General features: G+C 39.9%; 1 protein-coding gene across 1 annotated transcript in view; it reads right to left on the reverse strand.

The window, feature by feature from the left end:
* Window positions 1–2,110: 2,110 nt before the first annotated feature.
* LOC139947589 (syntaxin-binding protein 5-like) overlaps window positions 2,111–24,296 on the reverse strand; it is an 87,859-nt gene continuing 65,673 nt past the window's right edge. Inside the window, exons 19-30 of the mRNA XM_071945536.1 lie at window positions 15,712–15,840; window positions 15,189–15,212; window positions 11,152–11,268; window positions 10,275–10,397; window positions 9,473–9,601; window positions 8,626–8,723; window positions 7,810–7,900; window positions 7,486–7,594; window positions 6,693–6,788; window positions 5,805–5,929; window positions 4,715–4,836; window positions 2,111–3,999 (exon numbers count right to left, since the gene is read on the reverse strand). Coding sequence (XP_071801637.1) covers window positions 3,862–3,999; window positions 4,715–4,836; window positions 5,805–5,929; window positions 6,693–6,788; window positions 7,486–7,594; window positions 7,810–7,900; window positions 8,626–8,723; window positions 9,473–9,601; window positions 10,275–10,397; window positions 11,152–11,268; window positions 15,189–15,212; window positions 15,712–15,840 — 1,301 coding nt within the window. The 3' untranslated portion in view covers window positions 2,111–3,861. The remainder of the gene's footprint in view (window positions 4,000–4,714; window positions 4,837–5,804; window positions 5,930–6,692; window positions 6,789–7,485; window positions 7,595–7,809; window positions 7,901–8,625; window positions 8,724–9,472; window positions 9,602–10,274; window positions 10,398–11,151; window positions 11,269–15,188; window positions 15,213–15,711; window positions 15,841–24,296) is intronic.

Here is a 24,296-nt window from a genome sequence, read left to right on the forward strand (position 1 = left end):
CAAAACAATGCTAATGGTGGCGTACCACTTCATGCTGATGTAACCTCGTCAGCGAGGAACTGTTCATTGTGAGTGAGTTTATCTTACTAAGCGTTCTTAGCTAGACACAGCTTAGCAGGGATAACCCTGTAAGCTGAGAAGAGCAACCAGAAACATGACATGCCACAGTAAGCAGCAACATGCATTTGGGCTGTGTTTGTTTCCTGCCAGAGTTTAAATACACCTTTACAGATTTGGTAAGAATTTTCATTCTTCTTCTAAGATCACAGATTTACATAAAACTTACACGGTCTAAAGATGATAAAACATCCCTTTAAATATTTCTGTCTGAAATGTCATGTTTGATAAGAAATAAATAAAACTAATTTCCGTTTGGAGTTTATCCCTCAGTGATAGTGAGAGGATGCAAACATCAAGAGCAAATCAGGAGTTGAGGAAGTATGAGCTATGTATTGGGCCCAATTTAATAAACTGCTGATAACAGAAACGAGTTACCAGCCATGTAATGTAATGTTTTATTGCAAAGTGTCTTTTCAGGTTGAATGACACAACACACCTACTCATCTTTTATCGGAACCTAATACACGTAAAATTGATAAACTGGCTTTTTTCACACAGACTTGCTCGTACGAACTCTCTAAAGTACTCTTGTTTTTTTTCCTCCCAAAGATTTTGGGATACACTTCCTACTCGGTTCAGCATTTGTGCCTATTAGGACTTCCCTAGTGAGGTGTCTTAATACTATACGTGGTGTTCTTTAAACAAAACCACCCATAACTCAATCTTTTAAGCCATTGTACATTTATATAATCTATATTGTTGTGCTGTCATTTTATTTGTAGGGTGTTTTTTATTTTATGTGTTTACCTTGCTTGTGTGCCCGTGTATGTCTATTTTTATGCGTCTTTGCTTTTTTTTGCTGCTATAGAATACTTCTAAAAGTTTGCTTACCGTTAAGCGGCGCTATGAAATTGGGCCCTGATGTTTTGCCGAAGATGACAATATTACGGACAGATTTCCATTCTACATCCCATTCTACAACCCATTCCGTTCCTACATTGAGATCTTCTCTTGAATAATGTACCACAAGAGTAATGAAATATTTTTTGGGGCTGAATAACTAAAAATTCGGCGTTTGCACTTGACCCCCTACCACCTATATATAAATTGGATTCCTTGATCAACAGAACCAACTGCATGGTGCATTGTACAATGGTTCTATTAAAGGATTTAAAGACACTGGACACTATTGGTAATTGTCAAAGACCAGTCTTCTCACTTGGTGTATCTCATCATATGCACAAAATAACAAACCTGTGAAAATTTGAGCCGTCGAAGTTGCGAGATAATACTGAAAGAAAAAATACCCTTGTCAAACCAGGTTGTGTGCTTTCAGATGCTTGATTTCAAGACCTCAAATTCTAAATCTGAGGTCTCAAAATCAAATTCGTGGCAAATAACTTCTTTCTCGAAAATTACTTCACTTCAGAGGGAGCCGTTTCTCACAATGTTTTAATTATACTATCAACAGCTCCCCATTACTCGTTACCAAGTAAGGTTTTATGCTAATAATTTATTTTGAGTGCTTACCAATAGTGTCCACTGCCTTTAATCATACTGACTGCTAGCCGTACGGGTAACCTAAAATGCATGCAAGCAAATACCATCTTACAAAATAAATCTATCCACTGAAGTACACCCCATTTATGTTAAACTGAAATAATAAAACGCTTTTATATATATTTTCCCGTTTTTTTCTGGATCCTTCCCTTAAGCCCTTTCCACTCTCCTTTTCTATAAATGGATATGTATTTGGTTGTACTTGTTTATGCCTCTGAAGAAGGTCCGGTGTGGATCGAAAGCTAAGGCCATCTATCCTACACATTATATGTATAAATATGTATATATAACTAAAACAAAAACCCCTAAACCCAGAATTGTGTTGAACTGTTTGTCATACTCACTATGTCAATACTTAGAACCTTAACTTCTTATAAACAACAAAGTACGGGGAAACCCCCTACACAAAATCTACCTGTTTTGACATCTGATGCAACTTAGCTACACAAAACACTTCACAAAGCTATGAAAAAGCGATTTTATTTTGGAGGGGGGGGGGGGGGGTAAACTACAACGGCAGTTACTGTAAAAAATGAAAAATTGGAATGATACTGGAGTCTGATAATGGCTGCTTGTATAAGTACAGCGACATCAACTCATTAAAATGTTGGGTTGATTGTGTGGTAATATATTATAACACAGTATGGATTAATAATCATAAAGACAAAACAGCTACATTTATGCACCAAACCTCAATTTGCTTCCCCTTGATCCAGAAGCTTATATATATTTATATATTTATATTTATATATAGGTACTGTAATTCATTTTATTCGCAGCTGAAATTCTAGTCTAAACACATGGTTCTATACAGTCATATAATAATAGTGTTTGTTTAGAGTTGATTATTGGAATTCTTCATAGTCTATTTACAAGAGGCCAGTCTTTGCTATCTGTCGTTTAGGCCCTCCGTCAGAAGTACCAAAAAATTGTCTAGCTAGAAAACCGAGTGGTTAGCTATTTATTATTCATTGTCTACAATGTCCACATTTCACAATAATCAATTAGTCATTTACAAGTATGCCCTGCAACAGCAATGTAACAAAAAGAGGAATGAATCTCAACATTATCATTATATATTAATTTATTATCTTTATTATTTTTTTTTAGTTTAGTGAGGGATATATAACAGTCACCTCTATAAAGTTTTTTTTTTCTTCGCCCGGATCAAAGACAATAAATATATCTTCATTTTTTGTTTAATGAGATGGAGAGATATACCAACAACTAGTGTTTTGGAACTTGAAGACCTATTGCACGTACCCTAAATGTCTCCTTGTCCACTATGCACACCTAAATCTAACTGTAGATATGCCCTCACAACATTTATATTTATATATACACACAACAAAAATATATGAAAACAGCGCCAGGTTTTTAACACTGTATAAAGAACCAGCTAGACCTTTGGACTCTGATTTGTCCGTGTCTGGCATCACATCGTGATGGTTGACTCATTATGACATTCAAATAACAAATGGAATGTTTAGATCTCCGACAATGACAGCCCTATAATCAACGTTGAGAAAACCAACAACTCAACTACAAAAATGCATGCAAAAGAAATGATGTTTTCATTATACATTAGAACTCCACGTGTGAGTTGGTCGTTACTCTCGTCATTTTCCGTTTCACAATTACCTTGGTTCAGAAACTACAAGTCCCATAACATTTTTTTTCACCTTGTTTTTTGCACTTACAGCAAAGGAAAACCAACACACGTTCCAGTTTGCACATTGTCCTGTAACACAGGGTCTCTTTTGTGTGTTACCCAAGAGCCAGCCAAACGCTACTTCAGCATATCATATCGCACGAGCTAACCATATCAAATGCATTGCTGTTATTTTGATTCATTATGCAATTTAATCAGAACTGACAAACTCCAATATGAAAAGACGGCTTTTACCAATTCATTTCCTGATAGCTACATGTGTACAGTAACCAGTACAAGTTACTAGACTGCTTACAATGCTACACGATCCCCGGTCGCAATGTCAGTCAATACTAACAATAACAACTTGCCATTCACTTCTCTGTACACTATTATGTCAAGTTCATCCCTGTTACACAAATTCGTTTTCAGCATGATCGAGGAGAATCTTCTTGCCTTCCACTTATGGTTGATAAATCGCTTTATACATGTACACAATTCCCCGTAGTACTGAGTGGATGAAAGGTGACCATGATGTACAAGTCTTCTTCAATCTTCATTGAGAAAGCTCCGAGATTGCGATGACTACATCAGAACTGATACCACTTTTTGTCTTTGTACTTCTGCATAAGTTGATGAGACCCAGTGGAGAAGTTCTCTGCATTGGCCATCATCTGAGCAGTGCGTTCCTCTAGTTCACTCAGCTTCTCACCTCTCTCATGAAGGGCCTGAATCATAAGAAGAAGAAGAAGAAGAAAAAGAAGAATCATGAAAGCAGGCAAAGTTGGGGGCAAAGGAGTACAAAAGAGTAAGAGAAAACACAACAAGATTGGCAGAACAAAACACTTCATGGTAGGTTCTTGAGGTGTACTAAAGAAGTGGCCTGCAACAAGTCCTAGAATTGGCTAAAGAGCAGAGAGTTGAAGAACGGGAGGGGGCGTCTTTCTGTCAGAAAAAAGAAAAAAAAAAAAGAAAAAAAAGACGGGAGAGAAAAAAGTTCGACTGTTTCCATTTTTTAAATTTGATTTGAAGGAGGAGCATCAGTACACGATCACGGGATGTGCAATTAATGCAACAACGGCTGTTATATGTTTATAACATGGTTGTATTGATCAGTGCACTAAAATGTAGGCCTTTTACAAAATTGTCAACTAAAAAAAAAAAATGGATCGGCCGTTGATTGGGAATGCTGATTTTTTTTTTCATGTGAATTTCTCCCTGTTGATTTAAAAAAAAAAAAAAAAAATTTTCCCCCTTTTTTTTAAAAGGATTCCTTAAACAAAAATTGATTAAGAAGAAACATCACCCCATTGAAAAGCACTTCGACAGTGGCAATTTCGTAGTGCAGAAAAAAATTGCTGTCTGGTGCGCTCTTTCATTCTTTCAAAACCCAAATAACAATGATCATCATGTTGTATGATAACAAAAAGAAATGTCACTTACAATGCGTGCTTTATAGAGTTCCCCAGCCGCTGAGCTGGAATTAGCTTTGACACCTTCTAAACCTCCAGTACCGGGGATGTGTCTGGCGATACTACGTGATGGACGACCACTTGACTCCCCAACTGCAAACAGCAAAACATTATCATAATTAGCATCGTCATGGTTTGCCATAAACTTTTTCAGTGGCAAGCCAGCGGGACCGGTTAGCTTGTCATTTCACGAGTCCACCATCTTTTTCACTAGTCCCTGTTTCGTATTAAAAAGAGATGCTTCCCAACACTGAACAAGCCAGACGAACTACTCGGAGAGAATGCCGAGTGGTTCTTGGGTGTTTTAACTGACATTTGGCCAGCGGACCACTGTTAAAGGCAGTGGACACTATTGGTAATTACTCAAAATAATTATTAGCATAAAACCTTACTTGGTGACGAGTAATGGGGAGAGGTTGACAGTATAAAACATTGTGAGAAACAGCTCCCTCTGAAGTGATAAAGTTATCGAGAAAGAAGTAATTTTCCTCGAATTTGATTTCGAGACCTCAGAATTTGAGGTCTCGAAATCAACCATCTAAAAGCACACGACTACGTGTGACGAGGGTGCTTTTTTGTTTTGTTATTATCTCAGAACTTCGACAAACAATTGAGCTCAAATTTTCACAGGTTTGTTATTTTATGCATATGTTGAGATACACCAAGTGAGAGAAAACTGGTCTTTGACAATTACCAAAGGTGTCCAGTGTCTTTAAGGGAGAACGCTGGCATTGTTCCAAAACAACTCATCCTGATAATCGTGGACCAATTTCCTAGAGCTGTTAAAGGCACTGCAGCTGATTTCTCGAAACGCTAGGATTAATCCTATCTCGAGTTAGGATGAGTAACTCCAGGCTAAGCTTTCACATAAATTATCTCTGCCCTCAAAGGTACCCATTAACCTCTGGGTGGAGAGAAGCAACGGTTAAGTGTCTTGCTCAAGGACACAATAAGGTGTCACGACCGGGTGTTGAACCCACATCCCGATGAACCACAAGAACTTGTGTCCGATGCTTTTATCCGCTCGGCCACGGCACCCCCATAAAATGATAAAGACTTACATAGGTTTTCTCTGTCTAACTGGCTGCCTCCACCACCAAACAAGCCTCTGAAGAAGCCTTTGGTCGGAGCCTCTGGGGTGTTGACTGGAAGGAACAAGTCCCCTAACATATCATGAAGATTCTCACTGAAATCACACCGCAAAGAAAACAACAGCTTAGTACGTTATTACTGCGCTGGGCACAACTTTATAAACTTGTTGAGCAGAAGGTGCTGATCAAACACCAGAGCTTGGATCTGGTGCTCTTAACCGCTTGGCCATGACACGCTATTTATTTAGGGAGTAAGTCCCCAACATACCATGAAGATTCTCACTGAAACTACACCGCAAAGAAAACAAACAGCTTAGTACGTTATTACTGCTCTGGGCACAACTTTATAAACTTGTTGAGCAGAAAGTGCTGCTTAACAAATTTCTTTGCTATATACATGTAAGACTTTGATAACTTTATAACAAATTGTTGTATGAGGCATCACAAAACAAACAACCTAGTTTCTCGTATATGTTCAAAGGTTTTAAGGGCACCTCTGTAGGAATGAGCCAAGAAGTACCTTGATGATGACTAGAGCAAGCTAGTCGAAACGTTGAGACCTATTAAGAACTCACTACGCGGTTGTGAAGTTAATAGCGATCTATTATAAGCTAAAGTAGTAGTCCCAGCCGATTTTCTACCTTCCGATCAGGTATTACTTAAAAGGCAGGACAGTTCTTTTCAGAACTCCTGAAAAATCCCCCAAAAATCTACTCTGTGGTAGTAGAATATACAGCAAGACAGTTCTCTAAAGAACAAATTCTACCTGGCAAAGTAGACACACATATCGTGTTACCGCAAACCAAATATATAATGATACCTCACCATGCAATGCCTCAAATCCCATAAAAGAGGTACCTTGCTTCACTGCATATTGTTATCCTTTGTAGCTCTGTGGGACTTGCTTGGTAGACTCCTTTACCGTGAGAGCTAAATTGGAATGTCCGTCCGATCCTAAATGAAAACAAATTCAAACGATGTTTGTAAAAAAAGCTACAGCTTTTTCCATGTTTACCCTCCCAACCCAAGCTTGTCATCAATGGAAAAAGAACATTCGGATCTTTCCAATGAAGGCAAAATAAACTAGGGTTGTTATTATGCAAACACTTTAAATTGGAGTTGAAAGATCCACAATAATAATTTGGGGGGCTAATCATCCTTACTCGCAGCTAAGAGCTAAATTGCGAAGGACGCAGCTACAACGTGTTCGAGAAGCAGGCTTACAAGTGCGCATTCAGCTGCCAGCCACATCAACCCATTATGACCACGGAGCACAGCCAAGATCTAAAGTGTTTGATTTTTTCCCGAGGGAGGAAAACCGGTTAGTCTGGAAAACTCTCGTGGCACAGCAGAGAACCAAAGCACAACTCAACTCACATATGGCCCCGACCGGGAATCGAACCGGGGTCACCTTGGTGAGAGGCGAGCGCTTTACGCACTAGCCAACTGGCCACCCTTGCCAAGCACGTAAAGAGCGCCATATGGTTGTGTGCAAAAAAAAACTTGACTTTACAGAACACATTGGGGAAGCAAAGACCCAAAACTTGGAAATTTGTTGGCTGATTTCAATGATTTTTAAATGGTATGAAAGAAAGCTCAGGGCTATCCGAGTTCTATTTCTATGCAGCAATCTTCAGGTACGTATACTCACCTGAGGTCGGTGAGTGGAAGGTAGTCGTGGTCCAGCAGAACCCTAAAACTGGGCAGACTGAACGCCATGATGTGGCCATTGGCAACATAGCATGCCAGACAAACACTATCTGTAACCGACAATTACTCAATCAAATTAGACCACTAATATAATAATTATAATAAATAATAATATTTATTTAAAATAAATATAAATAATCTGTATTCACAAAGCACAACTTAAACTTAGAAAACCAAAAACAAAAACCAGAAATGAGACAAGCAAACAAATAAATAAATGAACAAATAGTTAATTAAAAAATATAAATAAAAAGACTAAACTTACTCTGTAAGCTGATGACGTCTGCTCTTACTACATACGAGGACTCCGCTACCTTAACTCTATAAGCACATGTTTGAGATGGTAGCGATATCACCTGTAATAAAACACATTCATAGGATACGGTGATAGGTAACAGCGCCCTCTTGTGGTTTAATAATGGCAACTCTACCATGTTTTATGATTATATGTTGTGGATCTTATTTTTGACCTTTTCATTATTTAGTTTTTGTGGTTAAAATGTAAGTTTTAATTGTTGTAAAGCGCCTGGGAGCATTTGTAATGGATTTGACGCTATGTAATTGTTTTTCGTTACATGTTTATTATTTCTATTATTACTATTTCAATACAGATAGACCCTTCTTTTGCAACGCCACAGCCCGAGTTTTTGCCAACCAGATTTGAAAACTATGGAAAGCCATGAGAGCAAATCAAGAAAACATCACTATTTTTGGTAGCAATGTAACCAAGTTTGTTGATTTTGTTTAAAACAAAACAAAACAACTAAATATGAGAGGTGTTTTATTGAATTGAAAGGTCTATATGCGCTGGATGACCTTTGACATTCATAGTGGCAGCCCCCGAACTCGCTTCCCCGAACTGGCACCCCCGCACAAACATATTGACAAAATAGGGACACCGCCAATATAGGGCTAGATAGCTCAGTTGGTAGAGCGCCGGCACGTTAATCCGGAGGTCGTTGGTTCGAATCCCACTCTAGTCAATTCTTAGTTCAACCCCAAAAATCATTTCAAAATTTACCCAGTCAGGTTTCCCTTGTGGTTTATATTGATACTTATAATGTATTGAGACTTGGCCAACCTTTGCTTCTTTCTCAGAGCTGATGATAACAAACTGCCGATCTGCAATTTCAGTGGATGAGGAAGGAGACATTCGACTTCGCTGTAACAATGGTGGCCCTAGAGGTAGCAAAAAAAACAAACAAAACAGTACAAGGCAAGATAAAAGTATGTTTAGCACCCCGTCCACTTTTTTTTTAGAGGCTGCCTCCATTTAAACAACTTTTTTAATTATTTTATTTTTTTTAGTTGAATTTTCTTTTTAACATCTGATCTCAGAAAAAACAGATGAAAAATAATGAAAAATAGCCCAGCCGAAAAAAAAAAAAAAAAAGAGTGTCGATTGACCATGTTTGAAAAAAAAAGAGCTATATATATTGACTAGAGCGCTAACTTGCTCTGCGATTTGAAGCCACCCTGGGCGCAGACATGTTTGATGTGTTGCGTGACTACGGAACGATTAAGAGAACACACATTGGCGCGATTTTTTTACATTCGGCGTGTGCACTTATGTACGCGACTGCCCATTTGCAAACGTCCGCGCTACGAAAACCATAAGTTCGACTTGATTGACACACTAAAAAAACTCTATGTGCCTTTTAAACATGACGCACATGAAGCTCGCAGTTTGTACGCTCATCGGCAGATTGTGCGTTCACATTTGCTGCATTTTTTGGTTTGATGACACACAGAAAAGAACAAACGCACTATCATGCAAATAGCCGTATAATTGTTTTACAAAAACTAAAGGTTTTGTTTTGGTTTGTACATAAACATGAATGCGCCCACACAGCTTCAAAACCTTAGTGCGTGTATAACAGGGTGTTAGCGCACTAGTCAATATATATAGCTCTATGGGATTAACTTACTCTTTTCCCGGACATCTTTTGTTTCTCTGTTGATATCTTTCCATGGTTCATGTGGCGGAGTAATCAAGCTGCCATTACAATCCAAGAACTCCATCAGTAATGTGCTTCCCTTGAGACGTAATATGGTTCCTGGAATGAACAACATTGGAATTAAAGGAACATGTTGCCTTGGATCGGTTGAGTTGGTCTTTGAAAAGCCTTTGTAACCGTTTGTCATAAAACTCATATGATTAGAAAGATATTTTAAAAGTAGAATATAATGATCCACACAAGTATCACTCGAAATTGCGTGGTAGCCAACATTAGGGCATTACAAATGATCGGGGCTCAATTTCATGGCTCTGCTTACCGCCAAATTCTGCACTTACGATCACCATTCTCTGCTGGTTGCACGGCAAGCGCTGAATTTCTGCGCTAGCTGTTTAAGCAAAGTAATGTGGAGTATGCATGCGCACAAGCACAAATTCCCTCCTAACCCGTGAAATACGCTTAACGTAAGCGCGGAGTTCCCTGCTTCCATTAAGCGCAGATTCTTTTCTTACGGTAAGCAGAGCCATGAAGATGGGCCCAGAAGCCGTCAGTGATCTGGGTTTCACGCAATTGGTTCATGGACCCCTTAACATATACATGTATGCTGTGAGCATCTGTCCGCAATTGTGCAAGTCAACTGGATGTAAAAAGTAGGGTTAGAGTATAAAAGGTGCCCGTCACCTAAAATGTGCAGCTCTCAGTAAAACACGCAAGATTGATTGTGGACGATAATGTCAAGTGATTCAGTTGAATAGGGAATAGCTTAACATACCACTGGGTGTGACGATAACAGGTTGAGTATAGCGTTGCTCTCCGGGCGGAGGCAAGTTAATAACAATCACGAGGACCGAGCCCAGAGTAGTTCCAACCCAAACACACGGTGATGTCACAGACTCTGTCGACAAAACAAATGTAAAGCACTCATTAGAAGCTTGGGTCAGGTCTTTGCTGACAGAAAAGGTCTGAAAATACAACTCAAATTTTAGGACATACGCTAAAAATATTCTGGTTACACCTTCTGGTGACCCCTTGGAGGTTCTGGGAACGGTAGTCTCAGTACTAGAAGAGTAGGGAGGTAGTGCTTTCTGCTCTACTAGCCAGGCTTCGAATTGATGATACCCAAGCCTACATTTGTATGGACTGTAAAATGGGTAACCCTGTTTCAGCCCTAGGAGTATAGGTGGCAATGGCCCTTGGAAAAAAAAGAATTGTAGCCCACACCTCGAAGTGGCCTTCAGGACTTGTGTGTCTGGCGACTTGCATTAAATAAATAAAAAAATACAAAAGAAAAATACAAGAATTTGATTTGTTTGTATCCAAAGGAGGATATCGCGTTATGTGTGCCACCACTGGTCTCAGTCTACCACTGCATGGAATAATGTTACCCTCAAACTGGCTGATGGGAGGATGACCAGTAACTTATCACTCACCTGTTGGTGGTACACTTCCCGATTATCTTACTAGTTGGTCGGATGGTGTCGTTGATAATTTGTGGCATTTTCTTATCAGTATTTCCAGCCCAACAGAACAAAGAATAGTTCCACACACCACGAATAACCGAGTAATAGAATGTCATCTAGAGAAGCATTTTAAGACTTAAGGCGGGATGGTTAAGGAACGCACGTATAAACGACCAAGACAAAGCTCACCAGTTTTTCTTGTGTAGGACTCGGCAAATGTCAAGCACTGTACTCCTTCTCTTGCCTCCTTCTCAAGGCTGGACATACTAGAGCTCCTTGAACGGGTAAAAGAACCTTCGCTGCGATCTTCATATAACAAAGGCAATAACAACAGTCATGATTGTTAACATACACTGAGAAGTTTTCTTGTTGGTGTGAGTTGCCGCTGATAATAAATAATAATGAATATTAATACAGCACTTATAAAGCGCACAGTATCTGACAAAAAAATGCCGTTCAAGGGCGCCAGAACGCACGGAGTAAAAGGTCCTGGATTTAAGATGCAGGTTGAAGAGTTTTGAGCTTTCGTTTGAAGATTGAAGGATTGTGCTTTTATCTGAGGTTAAGTGAATTCCATAGAGGTGCAATGTTACAGAAAGCTGCAAATTGATATCAGTTTACTTGTTTTAGTTCCTCTACCACGTCATAGAGCTGCTTAAGCAGACAATTGGTGCTTGACGGTTTTTTTTCTGCTTAGCAAAAATAAGCAGGATACCTTAAGCAGACAATTGGTGCTTGACGGTTTTTTTTCTGCTTAGCAAAAATAAGCAGGATACCGTAAGCAGACTATTGGTGCTTGACGTTTTTATTCTGCTTAGCAAAGATAAGCAGGATACCTTAAGCAGACAATTGGTGCTTGATGTTTTTATTCTGCTTAGCAAAGATAAGCAGGATACCTTAAGCAGACAATTGGTGCTTGACGTTTTTATTCTGCTTAGCAAAGATAAGCAGGATACCGTAAGCAGACAATTGGTGCTTGACGTTTTCATTCTGCTTAGCAAAGATAAGCAGGATATCTTAAGCAGACAATTGGTGCTTGACGTTTTATTCTGCTTAGCAAAGATAAGCAGGATACCTTAAGCAGACAATTGGTGCTTGACGTTTTCATTCTGCTTAGCAAAGATAAGCAGGATATCTTAAGCAGACAATTGGTGCTTGACGTTTTATTCTGCTTAGCAAAGATAAGCAGGATACCTTAAGCAGACAATTGGTGCTTGACGTTTTTATTCTGCTTGACAAAAATAAGCAGGATATCATAAACAGACAATTGGTGCTTGACGTTTTTATTCTGCTTAGCAAAAATAAGCAGGATACCGTAAGCAGACAATTGGTGCTTGACGTTTTTATTCTGCTTAGCAAAGATAAGCAGGATATGTTAAGCAGACAATTGGTGCTTAACGTTTTTATTCTGCTTGGCAAAAATAAGCAAGACACCAGTCACAAATTGAATGTATGACATAGTATTTTGGCTGGTAACCTCAGTCTGGTAAGCACAAATTTGGTTGTGCTTGAGCAGCTGTAGGAAATTAGGCCTCAACTTTACGTGTTAAAAACAACCCTAGCAACCAGACAAATTTTAAGTACAACCCATTAACCTGTCACATGGTTTTGCTCAACCTGGACCACACAATAAAAAAAATTTTCTAGGGAAGATAACAAGACAACAATAGCAGGACCCCACACACCGGATCAGTAAGGTTGCATGTGTGTGGGCGTGTCTACCTGTTGAAACTGCGAGGACTTTAGCAAAAGGGATCCGGGGTGTTTAACAAAGCGAGGACGCCCTCGCTTCACTTTCATGTACAAAACCAATGGGGACATCGCTAAAGTCGAAACAAAGAGAAGTCCTTGATTAGCGGGATTCACAAATGCGTGTGTGTGAGATTAAGAAAGTCAGCATTTTGGTACCGAGGACATTAACAAAAGGGACCGAGTGGTTCAAAAGTTTGAGGATGTACTTAATTGTGTAGAAACCAATGATGTAGATACACTGTAAGCAATGGGACAACAAAGAGTTGTTTACATGACCTGACATGGCTGTTTTGAAGGTTGTGACAATTTTTGAAATTTGCTAATAAACTACTAGATTGTGGAAAATATGAATTACGACTGCATGCGATAAAAAAAACACATTAAGAAGTTCAACAGTAGAATGCTTTAAAATTAGCACTAAATATTTCAAATAAATCAAAGGTGGTGAACAAGAGATGACAAATCAGAGTTGGATGTGAGAAAATCAAACTGGGTGGGAACAAGTGAAGGTGGGATGGGATGATTGAAACAAAATAATGACCTGGGTTAAGACTGATACCTGGATGAGAATTTACATAAATACATAAATGTTTTGTATATGTATTTCTTGCATCAAGCTGTCAAAGAAAGGGAGGTCAAGAACATTAAGGTCAGGGACAGGAAGGTCAGGGGCTGGAAGATTAGGGACTGGAAGGTAGGAACAGGGACAGGGAGGTCAGGGACAGGAAGGTCAGGGACAGGAAGGTCAGGGACAGGAAGGTCAGGGGCAGGAAGGTGAGGGACAGGAAGGTCAGGGACAGGAAGGTCAGGGACAGGAAGGTCAGGGACAGGAAGGTCAGGGACAGGAAGGTCAGGGACAGGAAGGTCAGGGACAGGAAGGTCAGGGACAGGAAGGTCAGGGACAGGAAGGTCAGGGACAGGAAGGTCAGGGACAGGAAGGTCAGGAGCAGGAAGGTCAGGGACAGGAAGGTCAGGGACAGGAAGGTCAAGAGCAGGAATGTCAGGGACAGGAAGGTCACAAGCAGGAAGGTCAGGGACAGGAAGGTCTGGGACAGGAAGGTCAGGGACAGGAAGGTCAGGGACAGGAAGGTCAGTAGCAGGAAGGTCAGGGACAGGAAGGTCTGGGACAGGAAGGTCAGGGACAGGAAGGTCAGGGACAGGAAGGTCAGGGACAGGAAGGTCAGGGACAGGAAGGTCAGGGACAGGAAGGTCAGGGACAGGAAGGTCAGGAGCAGGAAGGTCAGGGACAGGAAGGTCAGGGACAGGAAGGTCAGTAGCAGGAAGGTCAGGGACAGAAAGGTCAGGGACAGAAAGGTCAGGGACAGGAAGGTCAGGGACAGGAAGGTCAGGGACAGGAAGGTCAGGAGCAGGAAGGTCAGGGACAGGAAGGTCAAGAGCAGGAATGTCAGGGACAGGAAGGTCACAAGCAGGAAGGTCAGGGACAGGAAGGTCTGGGACAGGAAGGTCAGGGACAGGAAGGTCAGGGACAGGAAGGTCAGTAGCAGGAAGGTCAGGGACAGGAAGGTCTGGGACAGGAAGGTCAGGGACAGGAAGGTCAGGGACAGGAAGGTCAGGGACAGGAAGGTCAGGAGCAGGAAGGTCAGGGACAGGAAGGTCAGGGACAGGAAGGTCAGTAGCAGGAAGGTCAGGGACAGGAAGGTCAGGAGCAGGAAGGTCAGGAGCAGGAAGGTCAGGAGCAGGAAGGTCAGGGACAGGAAGGTCAGGGACAGGAAGGTCAGGAGTAGGAAGGTCAGGGACAGGAAGGTCAGGGACAGGAAGGTCAGGGACAGGAAGGTCAGTAGCAGGAAGGTCAGGGACAGGAAGGTCAGTAGCAGAAAGGTCAGGGACAGGAAGGTCAGGGACAGGAAGGTCAGGAGCAGGAATGTCAAGTACCAGAGGGGAAGAGTGTTTATGGTGAAAAGAGCCTGATTCCTCCTTGAGGACATCTTACAAAAAATCAATATCACAAAAAATGCAAAAATCATGCAGAAATATTTGTTAAAAAAACCAAACAATTTAAGTAAATACTCTTCTCAGGCACTTAAAATTGTCAGGTGATCATCAGAGCTAAACAACAATCACTCTAGGTGAATATATTTTATACAGAGCATTTTCATCTTTAAAACTAAATGTTTTTGTTTGTTTGTTAATTGGGTATTACACGTGACAGAAAATGTTATGACTGAAAGTTAGTGATGTTCAAATTCATTAGCACTGGTAGTGCACTATTAGAGATGAATGTATCGTCGTCTTTGTTAAACTGGAACACACACAAATTGGTTAGACACAAGCACAACATTTTGAAACTGTTACAGAAGTGGGAAATAGAAATGTAAAACGAGTCACTAGAAATTGACATGCCGGATATAATCTTTCAAATAACGTGATTGCCAAGTTTCTGAGTAAATGGTGGTGCAATTTTTGTCCAAGAAAATTGTGGTGCAAAAGAACTGATGAAATGCAAATGAACTTACACGGCACGTGGAGAACGGATGGGTCTATGGTAAGGAAATCAAATGAATGGACACACAAACCAATGAATTGTCAATAATGATGCAATCACCATGCTTATAGAGTTTAGATTCAAAATCTGATTGGTCACTATTAAAAAAAAAAAATTATTTTATAAATTTGACTCTTCTGAATGGCCCATAACCCTTGATAAAACTGAACGTGAATCTTTGGGTGTGTTCCAACTTCACTTGTTAGTTCGAACTATTCAGATAACTTCACAGGGCAAACGGGATAACAATAATATTAATAATAATAATAATAATAATGCACATTTGTGATTGAGACACATGTAGGAGCTCAACACAACAGTTTCATAATTTCTACCTCCCAAAGACATTTGTTATAACTTAAAAATGAAGATGAGAATAAATAGTAGAAATTGAAAAAAATGGCAAAATCAAAGACAATGTAAGTAAATAATTTCAATGAATTCCATGTACACGGTGACAAATTGAAAGCAACTTGCAATAAGGGAGCACTCACTCATGCTAAGACTAGATATGACACATTTGATCAGATGCCCGAAGTGGAAGGTGCTAGTGGGTTCCACTCTACCCCCGTCAGGCCCCTCCTTTGGACTGGGAGGAGGGGTTGGCGGAGATCTGTTTGCAGCTGACCAATCACATGCCACCACATCAAACACAACGCCACACACGGATGAAAAGGGCACATCAAAAGGGAAGACAAACCAATAAGGAGAAAAAAAGATAACAGCTAACAATGAGAAAGTTAACACCAATCATTGGCAATAAATTGTTGTCTTTGTCTGCAACTTCTTTTAAAAACACATGCTACAAAGCGAACGGAAAGCAAAAGCCGTTATAAATGGCACGTTGTGGCCGAGCGGATAAGAGCACCTGACTCAAGCTGCGGTGTTTCTGATCAGCAGAGTGTTGGTTTCAGTCCCAGTCGTGACACTTGTGTCCTTATAAGCAAAACACTTAACCATTATTGCTTCAGATGAGATGTAAAGCTGTAGGTCCCGTGTGTTGTGAAACGCACGTTAAAGAACCCCGCGCACTTATCACAAAGAGCCTGCCTAGTAGAGCAGAATGTACTACCTTCCGGAATGTTTACAAAGCCATGTTAAGTGCCTTGCTCAAAAGGACAGAAAAGTCATGATCGGGACTCAAACCCACACTCTGCTGCTGACAACACCAGGGGCCAATTTCATCGAGCTGCTTAAGCAAAAAATCTGCTTAAGCACGAAAATAGCACGCTTATTTTACACATGTTACTGGCAAAAAATTAATGCCATATACATTGCTTGTGAGTGGTATTTAGCTGTTGTTTACTTAGCATAACAATTGAATGGAGTCTTGGCCAAGGATTTTTTTGCTAAAGCAAAATTTTGTGTTAAGCAGCTCTATGAAATTGGGCCCAGAGCTTGGGTTTGGTGAACTAGACCCATCGGCCACGACACTCCACTATGATGTTTGCGATAACACATTTGAGATTTGCCAATGACTAGTGTAACCATCAGAATATATGTAACAAGCATGCATAATCAACCTTGTTCCCAATGGTTGCATAAACCAACATGCAGTGTCACCATAAGGCTTATCATGATTTAGAGGTTAACACAGGGAACAAGGATGTTCTACTCTAAGACATACCAGCACACACTAGTCACAAAACTAGCAATCTGTGACTCCACTACTAATGCTTTATGAGATTATTCAGTAGAAGCAATGAGACACTAGGTGCCAGCAGACTTACCAGGTCCATCCCATTAAGTTATATATAAGAACTAGAGGGCGCACTGGTGATGACAAGTCTGTAAGGAGACACGCGCACCATTTTGCAAGATGAGAGTTTTACTCGCTTTGAATATAAAGTAGGCCTACATGTCTGTGTGTGTGTATGATAAAAACACACTAGGCAATGTTGTTTTTTCAACTTACAATGGCTGCATGCACACCAGTGCGCCCTGTAGTTCTTGTATACCACTCAATGGTCCATCCATTGTTCTTAGAAATGTGCACATGCTCAGAACTACACAAACAATGGAAATTCAGCTGGGGTGCGTTCCACTTGCGCAAACATATTGCAACCGTTTGTGCAGATGTTTTCTATCTATGGAACGATTGATGCTCACTTGTCACTATAGGACGGCGCCCTGAAATGAAGATGGCGACACCGTACAAAGTTTTTTGCTGTATGTAGTCCTCTTTTGTACATCATGACATCAACTAGAACACAATGGCAACGTTTGTGCAAGTGGAACACACCCCTGGAATTTGTTCCCATCTACATGTAGCATTGCAAAGTCTCCCTTCCATATAGACACTAGTGAATGGGTGCGTAAAGTGCAGTTAGTACAATGTAGTTGAAAGTGGCATACAATGAAGGCGGACATTAAGTCAAATAAAATCATAAAACCTGTAAGCACACTTTGTTTGCCCATTTGCGAAAAAACAACCATAGCACTATTTATATCTCATACACACAAGCAAGGGAAAGGTATGCTAAATTGCATTTTAAAAATATTTTTTGTAAGAAAATTAATCCAGCAGTAACTAAGGTTCTACAGTGAACCAATTTTCACTGCTACAATAGATACATGTATTTGATCAGTGAATACATTTTATCTACCGATAGATGGATGAGCTGAAATAAAATATTGATGTAATATTCAAAAGTGATACTAGGAATAACAGGAAAAATATTCAATGACCTGCCCTTGTGGAGACTTTAACAACATCAAAGAAAATTAATGTGGCCCTTATTGGAAACAATAAGTTCCAATCTGAGTAAATGTTCCAAATCAGGGTATTTGAAGGCATCATGGTCACAAAGTATACCCTAATCGGGATAGAATGTTTTTCAAGACGGAAGTATAAACCAAAGGTTTTCCCGGACCATTAGAATACCCTCATTGGGGGAATAACTTGAATCAGGGTATAAGGTCTGTTAAATACAGGCCTTGCTGATCAATTTGTCAGCCACATGTTGTTGATGCACCTTACCATGTACACCAACAACATGCATCCATATACACATCAACCAAAATGCATCTATATAAATAAAATAAAAATTTCACTCGAATTCAAATTACAAGATACTTACTACAGGTTCTTGCATTCTACTGCTCAAGTACATGTACATTCAAACGGCCAAATGCAAATGCAATTCATGCAGATATGAAACTAAATCAAGCGGCAAATCATCTTGACTTTGAGTTGTGTTTGATCTCTCATGAAGTCAGACCCTATCACACTGGGTCCCACCGCTGCCACCAATTTCTTATTTCTGCGCCTTGGACACCCAGCAGGGTGGATATGTGCGCAATACAAGTCTAATTATTATTATTATTTATTATTATTACCTCAAAAGGCAAGCTCAATAGTAACTAATCACATTTGTTCGTTTCAAAAATAAGTAGGAGGAGCCAAGGCAAAGAAATTCAACCAATCAGGAGGCAGCAGACAAGGTGGAAGGTACCATTCATACTAAAGGTGGACTCCTCAGGCAGCCAATAGGACCAGTCTATCCAAGTTATTGTTAGGGCGTGTCCGAAATGGTGACTTCGGCTACAGCTACGGCTAGATCAGTGCGTCTGCTAGTGTTGAAGAATAGGCAGACCCGCGCAGTCTTGCAATAGCCGTAGCCAAAAGTCGTCGTTTGGACAAAGCCTTGTTGTGTTTTGCAAGGATTCTGTGGTTCAATCCATAAAGGCATTTTGAATCAAGTGGTTAGTATTACATCATGCTTCATCCCATTGACCAGAAACAGAAGATCATCCAAACAGGTCGAGTTTATGAATGCAATTGGCAAACAACATTCCTGATGCACGAGACTTATACACCGTTAAATCAAGTCAGCTTTCCTATATTGATCATGTCCTAACTCATTGTCAGCGGATATTAAGCACACTTCATAAGTCCATTGTTCTATTTAGTCAAAGGCAATGGACACCCTTGGTAAAGCCATTTGCGTGCTAGATTTGAAAATTATCTGGTACACTGGTGTGCAGGGATCACACGTTGACACTTAAACTTGAATTCCACACACTATCGAGACAGTTGCTATAAGTCACATGATTAGGGGCAAACTTTTGCGTAGTTACGTAAGAGACAATGAACACCCATACAGGATTCTGAATGAATTTGTATGGCACAATGGTACCAGGGTTTGCTCATCTGAAGGTTGCTATTGACCTCTTGCACGCACGTCATATGAGCGCTTGTCGTACACTCACCATTTTGGTTTGCTATTATGTTTACGTGTACACGCTGCGCCGTCTAAAAATGCGCACTTCACTTCACTTCACTGAATAAAGCACAGTGACATTGCCCACCAGAATGGCGCCTCTAAGATTATTCTGATGATGTCAGGTGAATTGGGTTTATACAAAAGCTTGCACAAAACCATTTGACATAGCAACTGTCTCTAAAGTCTGAGGAATCCAAATGTAAGCAGTACATTGTGACTAAGCAGATCAATGTACCAGACATTCTTCAAATCTAACTCGCAAATGGCTTATTGTCAAAGACCAGTGGTCTCTCATGGTGAATCCCAACACGTACATGTATGCATAAAATAGAAAGTGAACTCAATTGGTCATCGAAGTTGCAAGAGAAAAAAGAAAGAAAAACAAAACGCCCTTACTGCACAAATTTTGTGCCTTCAGATACATAATCAAAGGCTTCAGGCCTGAAGTATTTGAGTGAGAAATTAACCCTTTCTCAAAAACTATGTTACTTCAGAGGGAGCCGTTTCTCACAATGTTTTATACTACATGTATCAACAGCTCTCGGTTGCTCATTACCAAGAAAGTTTTTTGAGTAATTACCAATAGTGTCAAGAGCATTTAACACCTTTCACAGCTTGCAAACTCTTTCTAGCTCGTAAAGTTACAAATACATGTACAGGATGTCATCCTGACTGACAAATAAATCTGAGCCTTCAATCCCAATTTTAAAGGCACTGGCATAGACACTATTGGTAATTACTCAAAATCATTTATAGCATAAAAACTTACTTAGTAACGAGTAATGGAAAGTTGTTGATAGTATAACACATTGTGAGAAACGGCTCCCTCTGAAATAACGTAGTTTTCGAGAAAGAAGTAATTTTCCTCAAATTTGATTTTGAGACCTCAGAATTAGATTTTGACGTCCCAAAATCAAGCATCTGAAAGCACACAGCTTTGTGTGACAAGCGTGTTTTCTTCCATTATTCTCTCATAACTTCGATGACAACTTGAGTTCAAATTTTCACAGGTTTGTTATTTTATGCATATGTTGAGATACACCAAGTGCGAAGAATGGTCCTTGACAATAACTTAGGGTGTCCAGTGTCTTTATGAGGTATGGTAAATAATGACATTGCCATCTTTTTGCGGCAACCCCATGAAGTAAAGATTTCAAGAGGCATATCCTCAGATTCTTTGCTCAGTATTTGTAGAATTGAATATGGTCGTTTCCACTTTCTTCCATTTGTCAAGATTTTTCTTGCACTTTGTGAAGGTCCATGTTTGCACGCTTGTCTTTCTATTTATTCTACTGCAGCAGAGTAAATTCCACAATTCGGCAGACTTCTTTGTTCTGAAAAGAACTGTCCTGCTTGTTGACTATATTACCTGGATGGAAGGTGGGAAATCGGCTAGGACTACTACTTTCGCTTAGTAGATCAAGGGAACTTCTTGGTGTTTACTTCACTGGCGCAGAGCGAGTTCTAATTGGTCTCAACGTTTTGAAATGCAGGCTCTAGTCATTATCAACTATTTGGGTTATCATGATTTTAAATTGACCTTAAAATTCTTTGCCGCAACATTCATGCTTCTTATTTTGTCAAACAACAACCATGATTTATTATCTGGACATACATGTACACTATACATGCAGCAGTGAATTCAGAAAATGTTTTTGAGTAAAAAAAATAAAATTTATAGTGCCAAGAATTTTGATTTGGTGCAGAAAACAAGGGTAGAGCCATGGTTACTCATAGTTAGTAGTGTGTGTAGTACATAAAGAACATAAATGTGTACGTGGAAATGTGCCAAACAAAAAAGCAAAATATCAAGATCCTTTTTTTGTGGGGAATCTTTGCAACACAAAGTATGGACACTTTGCCGTCATCTTTGTCTTGCTCTTGGTATCCACAAAGCATTGTAAAGTACCAGCCAGAGGTCTACAAAAAGGAATCCGACTATTTTTTCGTTTGGTTTATGCTGATTTAAACGCGGACTAAAGCGAAAGATGGCTGAGATATTACAACCTCATTCCCAAGGCCAAATTGTCATATCGATACCGCCAATCACGTAGCAACGGAAGGAAGACTTTGACAACCTGATAAGCTCCCAAACTACACTGTTGAAAATCATTCAAGTATTTGTGGGGCACGTATGTGCTTCTTAACTTTGTTTCAAGACCTGGTTTGTCCAGTGTTTGCAAATAATCCTCTTACGGCCATCTTATATCATTCACTGTGGTTTTTCATTTACAGTTAGTCTGTGGATAGTTGTGCCATCCTACAAAACCCATGCCGTTGGCTGGTTTCAAATGGCTGGTAACCTAGCTGGCAAACCATACCAAGAGTAGGATTCAAACTGCTTCTAGCTACCGGGCAATCTCGATAGCCTAGTTGGTAAGACACTGCTCTAGAGTTGCAAAGGGCGTGGGTGCGAATATACTACCAGAGTAATATGTCTGTGACTCGGGGAAGTACCGGGCAATCTCGATAGCCTAGTTGGTAAGACACTGCTCTAGAATTGCAAGGGGCGTGGGTGCGAATATACTACCCAAGTAATGTGCCTGTGATTTTTTTAACAGGACTCGGGGAAGTACCGAGTATACAGTGCTAACACACACCTGTGTATTGACCCCTTGCACGCACGACACATGCGGCGACTGTGCCACACTCACCATTTTGGTGTCAATAGGTTTACGTGTAAACGCCGCTTCACCTAAAATGCGCACTTCACTGAATATCGCAATGACATTGACACACCAAAAGGGCGCATCCAAGATCATTCTGATGATGACGTCAGGTGAATTGGGTCAATATGGGTCAAATCAAAATGATTATTCTTTATCCGCGATGCAAATTTAACATCTATTACAAGAAAAGGAGGGTTAACCTTGAAGCCATGCTATATTTCTATTATATTCTACAGCTTTGGGATGCTGTCAACATGAGTAACAGGTGAAAGTGACTGCTAAGCTAGTCTAACACTCAATCTGACATCAAATTATAATAATGACTAGGTCTGAGCCACAGTACATTAAAGCCGCCGTTGACTTCTAGGTTTGTCTTGTAACCAACAAAAACATGAAGTGCTAAATCGAACAAAGGACTTTATAGAAAGTGTGCTGGAAAATGGTCACGACTGAACGGAAAACCTACAATGTTTTTTAACGTGTCTGTTCAACACCCAAACCAAAATGGCTGACACGGACTACTCTGCCATCAATGATCATGCATGGAACAGCTGGTTCCCCCCCCCCCTGTTGATACTCAATCTGATTTCACTAGTAACTGCATCATGCTGGATTGGCTGAAGTTTGTTGGACTTACCACACGTAAGAGTTTGAAGGTTCAGGATCATTGCACAATGCGCAACAGGAATACACGCGCATCTCCTGTCCCCCATTTTGGGGGTCAAAATGTGCACAAAAGAATGGTAGACGTGTTTACGCACCAATGCGCGTGTGAACATGTGCACAATCTATTTGTAATGGTTTTGACCCCCTAAATGGCAGACAGGAGACGCGCTTGCAAGTGCTCTGCGCAATGTGCAATGGGTCTGTAGTAAAGATAACACAGAGATTACGATGTCTGGATATTTAACATAATCAAGATAGCTAGAGCAACGCAAGACGGAGGAACAAATATCTGGAATGGGGCAGGATTATGGGGGTGATGACAAGTAATGGACGATGGCCGAACAGAACGAACAGAAAGACAATAGATGATGGATAAACTGATGAATACAGATCTAATACAAAGGAGTGATTAACAAAACAACAGCAAGACATGGTACAATGGATTCATAATAGGATATAAGATTAACAGTATGAATCAACTAATGATCCTCAAAAATAACACAGGTACCGGATCAAACGATTGAGAGACTTAACGAAAAAGCACTGAGCATAAATGTCCGATATGAAAATGGTAACAGATGACAGATTCACAAAAAGATCTGATAGGAACAAGATTAACAGATGATCACAAAAAACCCAGATTAACGAATGATAAGAATCAGGAAACAGATTAACGGATGAACAAAATCAGGAAACTGATTAACAGATGATCACCGAAAAAAACCCAGATTAACAAATGATCAGAATCAGGAAACAGATAAACAAATGATCACAAAACAGGAAAGAAATTAACAGATGATCACATTCAGGAAACAGATTAACGATGGTCAGAATCAGGAAACAGATTAAATGCAAACAGAATCAGGAAATAGATTAAAGGCAACCAGAATCAGGAAACAGATTAACGGATGATCAAAATCAGAAATACAGATTAACGGATGATAACATTCAGGAAACAGGTTAACATATGAACAGAATCAAGAAACAGATTAACGGATGCAAAGAATCAGGAAACAAAATAACGGATGATCACATTCAGGAAACAGATTAACAGATGAACAGAATCAGGAAACAGATTAACGGATGCACAGAATCAGGAAACAGATTAACAGATGATCACAAAACAGGAAAGAGATTAACAGATGATCCCATTTATGAAACAGATTATCGCCGGACAATGGATTTATAGATTATTTCAGAAATACAACTCAGACGGACAGATATTTAAAGATTAAGAACCACGAAATGACCAGAAATTGACTATGTAGTCGCAGCAGATGTCCTCCAGGACTTGTTTTCAATTAAACTTTCTATAGCATTTGCATGAAATCAAAGTCTCAGAAAAAAGGGAACAAAATGAAAAGAAACAAAGCAGGATGGTTTGATACAGCTGAATGAAACTCAAAAGTCTGATAAATCCAACAATCTTATACAGCTCTCACACAGCAAAGTATAATATGCAATCACATCAACTAATACAACCACTGGTTCAGCTACATAACACAGTGGTCTACTACT

Source organism: Asterias amurensis, chromosome 14 (genome assembly GCF_032118995.1).
Source record: "Asterias amurensis chromosome 14, ASM3211899v1".
Taxonomy (NCBI): Eukaryota; Metazoa; Echinodermata; class Asteroidea; order Forcipulatida; family Asteriidae; genus Asterias; species Asterias amurensis.